The 7370-nt window shown below is 39.2% G+C and overlaps 2 protein-coding genes across 2 annotated transcripts; one reads left to right on the top strand and one right to left on the bottom strand.

Moving 5' to 3' along the window:
• Positions 1-506: 506 nt before the first annotated feature.
• LOC103508091 (rhomboid-related protein 4-like) lies at positions 507-2737 on the bottom strand. The gene is made up of 3 exons (XM_008472625.3): positions 2669-2737; positions 1559-1792; positions 507-1053 (listed from the first exon to the last, which is right to left on the bottom strand). The coding sequence occupies exons 1-3, from the start codon at positions 2721-2723 to the stop codon at positions 821-823; spliced, it is 522 nt and encodes a 173-aa protein (XP_008470847.1). The 5' UTR covers positions 2724-2737; the 3' UTR covers positions 507-820.
• A 199-nt stretch (positions 2738-2936) lies between these two features.
• On the top strand, positions 2937-4117 carry LOC113466952. The gene is made up of 3 exons (XM_026822800.1): positions 2937-2973; positions 3228-3449; positions 3981-4117. Exons 1-3 carry the CDS (start codon positions 2937-2939, stop codon positions 4115-4117), a joined length of 396 nt encoding a protein of 131 aa, XP_026678601.1.
• Positions 4118-7370: the final 3253 nt, after the last annotated feature.

Here is a 7370-nt window from a genome sequence, read left to right as displayed (position 1 = left end):
CAATAAGTTACTATAGATAACCATCGTGGTCGTCAGTCTAAGTAAACCTCGCGGGTCTACAAAATGGATTGGTGACGACCGTGACCGAGCAATACGCATTTATTTTTTTTTTTTTTTTTTTTTTTTTGTTCAGATACCAATGCAACCACTCAGAACAACGTACAAGCTAACGCAACACAAGGAATTCAGTTAGTTCAGCAAATCATATCTCCCACCGGCGAAATCCAGCAAATTCCGGTAAGTATAAGTATCCCGAGCAAATATACGAGACCTTGTTTGGACTGCTGGGGTAAAGGGACTTTTCAGTCCTATTCGGGCAGGATAAACAAGGTATATTCTATTCTATACTATTCTAAGTACCCTCCTCACATTAACCTCACCGTTTTATTTAACAGAGGGAACTGTAAATACACATTTTTGTAAAATAAATAAATAAATCTATCTCACTTGAAAATTACTAACTAAATATGGTAAAACACAGACGAACGCCAGAAAATACTCTTGTGATAGTCCAGCACCTATGGAGTAACCTGAAAACTTTCTCTGTAGCGTATAATATCTCTAGTAGCGCGGTCAAATTTTCTTGACTTGGCGGGGCGGAGCGCTACCGCGCTCCTTACTTACCAGTTCTTGCAGCCTTCGAAAGCTACGTCTCGGGACGACTGTAATAAAATTTTAAATTTTAACACCTTAAAAATAATCGAGTTCAAATCAGGGAGAACAGGTTGTATGCGGTTACGTTGCTCCCGAATTTAGCCGCCCGCGTGCGAAAATGACTAGAAATCGTATCCAATCAAATCATAGCCTTCTTGGTCTAATTTCACCTCCGAAAGTCCCACTCATATTCCCAATCATTATGCTCCCAGCCCCAATCATCCTCACGCTGTTGGTTGCCAAACACAAACCCGTAGGCAGGGGGCCTACCCGACCTTTGTCTTTGAGTGTGGTGTCCAGTAGGCCTTTGACTGTAGGTATGACTTCTGTATGAAGAAGAAGAAGAGAAAGGAAGTCCGAACGAGAGGGAGCGTCGAAAATTGTGGTACATCTTTCTCCCTGTAAGACAACAAATTTAAGGTTTGATAGAGTGCCCAGTTAGCTTGGTGGGTAGAGCATCTGCCTTGTAAGCACTAGGCCGCGGGTTCGATTTCCACCCGGAGCGAATTTTATTCTGAAGGGACAAGATTCGTTCTCGGAACGGCTGGCTTTCTCTACAGTTTCTCTATCAAACTTTTTTTTTTTTAAGTTCGGCCGTAGAAAAAAAAGTCCGATATGAGCTATCAGTCAGTAATAGAATAGGATTAAAACTTTCAGGACTTTGCTGAATTTCGCTGGTAGGATTTTTTTTTTTTTTTTTCAATTCTTCAGTCCTACGCTGGAAGTCATTTTTTACTTTTTTTTATATACAAATCACGGCTTGAAAAAAAGGGCCATTAACATGATAGGAGAAGGTACCTACTATCATGTTTACAAAATAATAATCTCCTCTTCTAAAGTATCAGTATCTCCTCTTCATCTTGCATGTCAAACCGTATGTCAAAACAAATGAATTAGTAATTACCTGATATCCAGTAGAACACAGAATCAAGAAGAGATCCCACGGGCGTGTCTGTGTACAACAGTCCCGCTAATATCCCGGCTAGGTGACCCTTGAACGAAGCATTGGGTACCATTATGGAAATAAGAACCAGTTCTGCCCAGGCCGCTGACCAAGCGGGAAGTGATAGGCCTAGGATGGGGTAGGACTCACTCGGCTTCTCACGAGTGATGATCACTTTCAGTGCAAACAAAACACCTGAGGAAAAATTAAAAAATGGTATAGGTATATGTTTATTTTATTTATTTTTTTATTATTATTATTTATTTATTTTTTATTTACTAATAACAATTCATTTGCAAGAACATTAAGCATAGATCTGAATCCTCCTCGTCTAAAACTTCAGCTGAATAGCTTAAGTTTGTGTCAACTGCGGAGGAAACAGCTCAGGTCTATGGCACTTTCTTCTGACAAATAAATAAATCGTTCGATTTTTTTGTTCTCTTTTAATGATAAAGTTCACCCAAGCGTGTGAAAAAATGGGAAAAATAAATACTTACATCGCTCGATTTTTTTTTTTTTACAAAGGGTTTAAAAAAAGGAGAAAAAAAAAACTTTGCACCCCCCTTTTTTTTTTTTTTTTTTTTTTTTTTTTTTTCCATTAAGATAAAGTTCACCCGAGCGGAAAACCGTGACCTGGCTCTTACAAAGTATAAGTGCAATCAATACCTTTCAAGCTAACATAAAAGAAGAAAAAGAAAGAGATTAACAATGACAGCCTAGTTAGCCCGTTTGGTAGCGCGTCTGCCTTGTAAGTGGTAGACCTGGGTTCAAGTCCCACCTGGAACAAATTTTATCCTAAACAGATGAGGTTTGTTCTCAGAAAGGCTTTCTTTCTCCTATCCTGTCTTCCTTCTCTCTTTGCTTTCAGGACAATAAGACCTTAGTGTTACAGTTCCCTCTAACAAACCTTTGAAAAAAAAAAAAAAATCAGAATCAGCTGACTCTACCTCACAAACCCAAAATTGCCAATGGCACTTGGACCTTCAATACTTTCAACCTTATAAGATTTAAAAAAAAAAAAAAAAACACACAAACAAACAAAAACAATAAACAAAATAACAACATACTTACCTGAAAAGCCCACAGCACATTCCATCAGTTGTGTGTAGTCTTCCTCGTAGAACATATACAGAGCATTCTCGAGATAGAGCGATCAGTGTGTGAACTATGAAATGTGAAATGTGAATGAGTGAATGGATCTCGTTCTTATAATATAAGATTCTATTTACTCAGAACTAAAGTGTTAACTAAAGTCTAGCTTATAGTACAAACTAGCCATTTCTTACCATCTTTCTTCTGGACTAAATCTCCTGTTCGTAGATTCGTATAAGACTAACCCATGTTTGGGGCTGTAGCCCCAACACCTAAGCCTCAGGGTGGGTATCTTTTGTTTTTGGTGTGGCATGTAGTGATAATCTTGCATTCTTTGAGTAGGTACAATAGTATTTTGCTGAGAACAATAAACTGCTTCTGTAGGTATTCAAAGGTTTCAAAATAAGTTATTGAATTTCTTCCATAGACAAAGGTGTTTCATTCGTACAATCCTTCCACCATCGCCAGTGAGGACCTATCTCACGGACATGGTAAGTGAAGTACCTATGAGTCCTATGACTGACCTTTCCTTTTTCAGCTCGTAAGAAGAAGGATAACCACAGCATGCTGCTCGGTTGTATGATGATGGGAGGTACTCTGCTATCTCTAGCATTCGGATCTCTGGCAGTCCTATCGGGGAAAGCTCTCATGACGTCCATGTTAGCACTGCTGATGTCTGTACTGGCAGCAATGTCTAAGAAGGGACACTCGGGAGGATATACGGCTGGGACTACGTACGAAGTTATCAATGTTCCTTCGGGTAAGTTCAGTGAGGTACTAGTTTTTAGAAGGCTTTACACATAAAATATTATAATGTATCATTGGAATAGCCAATGACAATAGCACATGGAATGTGTGTACCTGTTAACGCGGATCACTGAAGTTAGGGAAGGTTGCGTTGAGCGTAGTTGGTTAGTAACTAGACGGGCCGTCATCTGAAACAACACAATACACAACACATGCTACAAGTTTTTCGGAGTGCACTCAGCCTCATAAGAACTATCGGAGAGATTTTTGAAATCCTAACTGAACGGTGGGACATACGAGTAACTTTTAGGATCTTTTATAAGAAATTCTTTGTTTTGCCATAACTCCCAAACGGTTTTGTCCGGTTCTCATGATAGTCTATCTGAAACAACACAATACACAACACATGCTACAAGCTTTTCGGAGTGCACTCAGCCTCATAAGTGTCCAGGCTCCTTCCCAAATCTATTTTAGACCTCACAAGACGACCGGATCAGGTGTACCTTACAGTATTGGTTAATCTCCATTTTCTTCTTGTCTTCAGTCACCAGCAGAGCCTTCAAGAGACGTCGTCAAGTGATGACCATAGTAGAACCGGATATTGCAGACATAACTGATTGGAGTAGCGGCAGATCTGACTATGGAAGATTGGGGTGGGATTCGGCATCTGTTGATATGTAATTGAGGACTGAATGAAGATGTAGCGAAGAAGAAGGAAGAAGAAGGAGAAGAGAAAAAAAGAAAAGAAGAGAGAAGAAGAAAGAAGATATAGGTTTTATAATGTATTTACATAAACTATTTATTTATTAGTTCTATTATAAGTCATAAGCACATTCCGTGACCAAGTGGATGTCACACTAAAGAAGCAGGCTGAACTAATCCATTTTTTAATACATATTTCAAGTTTATAGAAACCCGTTGGGAATAAAAACATTATCCACGCATATAGGTATTGTGAAAAGTGCATTCCTTCACAAAGTCCATAGTAGATTTTTTACGATGATCTTGTAAATCTTCCGTCTATTTTTCTGCACCATGTTAACCACCAAATTTTCTCCATTTCTTTTTCACACGGGACTACGAGAAATCGGTTGTCGGTTTCAAGGTTCCGAATCTGTGACTCTATATTGTTCTTGAAATGCATCAAGCCATCATCAGAGACACCGAAAACCAAAGTTCAACCTCTTCAGAGTTCACACTTCTTGGTGAAATATTTAACCAAATTAGGTATTTGAATTTTACTTAAAAGCGCATTTTCGCATCCATCAATTAAATCGAAAATTCGGAAAACCTATTGATTTAACCATTTTTGGCGGTGGCTTTTGTCAATTTCTGGGTAACTTTACCTTTTCTTTTTAATGACTATGACTATTTGCAATCGAAAAACGAGTACAAATTTTTGTCGATGTTGGGATTCGAACCCGGGACCTTCTGCATGGCAAGCAAGCGCGTTACCAACCGTGCCGTGGTTCTACAGTGTGTGAAATGTGAATGGATCTTGTTCTTATAATATTAGATTTCAGGACAAAGGATGTTCACGTGTTGAAGCCGAGGAACTCGAAAATTTGACGCTGCACACTTTTTGTCTCGATGAAACAACAGACGACATTCCTTCGGTTTGTATGCAGGAAATTCTGAGGTTTTCACCTTTAAATTAAAATGAGATTTTTCCTTAATTAAATTAATGAAAAATGGAGAAAATTAAATAAGGAAAATAATGTTTTTATAACTTTATTATTTAGTTGCAGCTGCTAGAACTACATGCCTGCACTTGTGCCATTTTTATTTCCAAGGAAAGTAATTTTATTTTTACTTTCTACTTCTAAAGTAAGTAATGATTTTTTTTTTTTTTTTTTTTTTAAAGGGGGATGAAAGAGGGAAACAGGGGAACCTGTAACTGCTATGGTCTTATCGTCCCGAAATCGAAGAGAGAAGAGAAGACAGGATAGGAGGAAAGCCAGCCGTTCCGAGAACGAACATTATCCCATCAGGATAAAAATCCGCCCGGCGGGAATCGAACCCCAGTGGCCTAGCGCTTACAAGGCAGACACACTACCAACTAAGCTAACTAGGCTGGCCTAAAGTAAATGAGAAATAGGTGGAGAAATATTCGTTTTTTGGGGTCCCCCCATTCAAAAAGGGTTTTAGCTTAGCCCATGGTAGTTCGAGATTTCTTTCCTTGTCCGTTTTCTTCTTCATTCCTCTTCTTTTTTTTTTTTTTTTTCCCTTTTTTTTTTTTTTTTTTTTTTTTTTTTTTTTTTTTTACAAATTACGAAAATGTTAAAATGTTTTACAAATCCTTTTGACCTTTGTAGAAGAAACGAAATGTTTCTTCTACGAAATTAAATGAACACACAAAGAAGAAAAGAGGGAGGGAGAGAGGAAGGGGAGGGGAAAGTAGGAGGAGGTAGGAATTAAGAGGGGTGGGAGAGAGGGGAAGGAGGGCTGGTGGTCGGTTTTTGGAAGAGAGGGGAGGGGGTTGTTTTTTGAAGGGGCAAAACGGACCAGCAGCTTTTGATCTCTCCCTCTCTCTCTCTCTTTCTTTCCTCTCTCTCCCTCCCTCCCTCTCTCTCTCTATTTCTCTCTCTCTCTCTTCCTCTCTCTCACTCTCTCGACTTTGTAATAAAGTAAGTATTAGGTACAATGTTTAACGGTTGGAAAATTCCTTTCTACCTTTTTTTTTGGCTCTTCACAAAGAACGCGAGTGAATTTGTAAAATTAATATAGCTAAGAAATTTACCCCGTGGTTAACAGCACGAACTCTCAACCTGGAGGTGCTGAGTTCGAATCCCGGCCGATGCGGAATTCACTATGCAACACCACTCAGGGTTGTTTGTGGTTATTTTGTTCTGAAAATGATGGTTTGGGTAATTTAGACACCAGACTTGCAATGGTTCTCCCTTCCCTTCCTCCTTTCCCTCCCTCTCTTCCTCCTTTTCCGAATCGCGCAGCGGAAGTCAAAAGAGAAAGAGAGAGGAGGGAATCACAGGAAACTAGTTGGAAAAAAGAGGGAGAGAAAATAGAAGAAGGGAAAGAGAAAAGAGAGAGAGATAGAGGATGAGGAGGAAGGAGGAAGAGAGAGATAGAGAGCTAAATGAAAAGGAGGGAGAAAAATAGGAAGGGATTGAAGGAGAAGAGAGGAGGGAGGGAAAATGGAGAAAAACAAAGATAAAGGGGAAAGATTAGGGATGAAAATGTAAATCAGAAATTACACAATGGCGACGTTGACTTTAGATAAGAAATAGAGATAAGAAGAAGGAGGAGGAGGAGGAGGAGAAGAAAAAAGAAGAAGAAATAAGAATAAAAAAAAGGAAAAGACGAAGAAGGAGGGAAAGGAGAAGAGTGAAGACCGTATATTCAAATAGTGCGAAACTGCGTAGAAAAACAACAAGAAGAAGTTGAATATTTTATGCCCCTGCTGGGAGTCGAAACGCAGTCCCTTTTGTGAGTAGTTAGTATTTGTAAGTCAAGTATTTGTAAGACCAAAGATTTTTATTTTTAAGCAGGGTTTTTTTTTTTCCTAAGAGGTTTGACAGAGGGAACTGTAACTGCTAAGGTTTTATCGTCCCGAAATCGGAGAGAGAAGGTTCGTTCTCGGAACGGCTGGCTTTCTCCTATCCTGTCTTCCTTCTCTCTTCGATTTCGGGACGATAAGACCATAGTTACAGCTCCCTCTGTCAAACCTCTTTAAAAAAAAAATTGGCTAACTAGCTAGATATATTTTATAGCCCGAAGAGGTCCAGGGTCCTAGATTTTTTACGAGGGGACAAGGTATTGTGCCGTGTCTGGGGGAGGGCACAGGTTTAGACCGTGCCAGTAATTGCGTAGGTAAGCTTTTGTACTTAAAATACATAGTTGTAAATAAATATCTCTCTCTCTCTCTCTCTCTCTCTCTCTCTCTCTCTCTCTCTCTCTCTCTCTCTCTCTCTCTCTC

Source organism: Diaphorina citri, unplaced genomic scaffold (genome assembly GCF_000475195.1).
Source record: "Diaphorina citri unplaced genomic scaffold, Diaci psyllid genome assembly version 1.1 scaffold367, whole genome shotgun sequence".
NCBI classification, from domain to species: Eukaryota; Metazoa; Arthropoda; class Insecta; order Hemiptera; family Psyllidae; genus Diaphorina; species Diaphorina citri.
The sequence above is the reverse complement of the archived record's forward strand: the minus strand, read 5'-3'. Positions and strand labels throughout refer to the sequence as shown.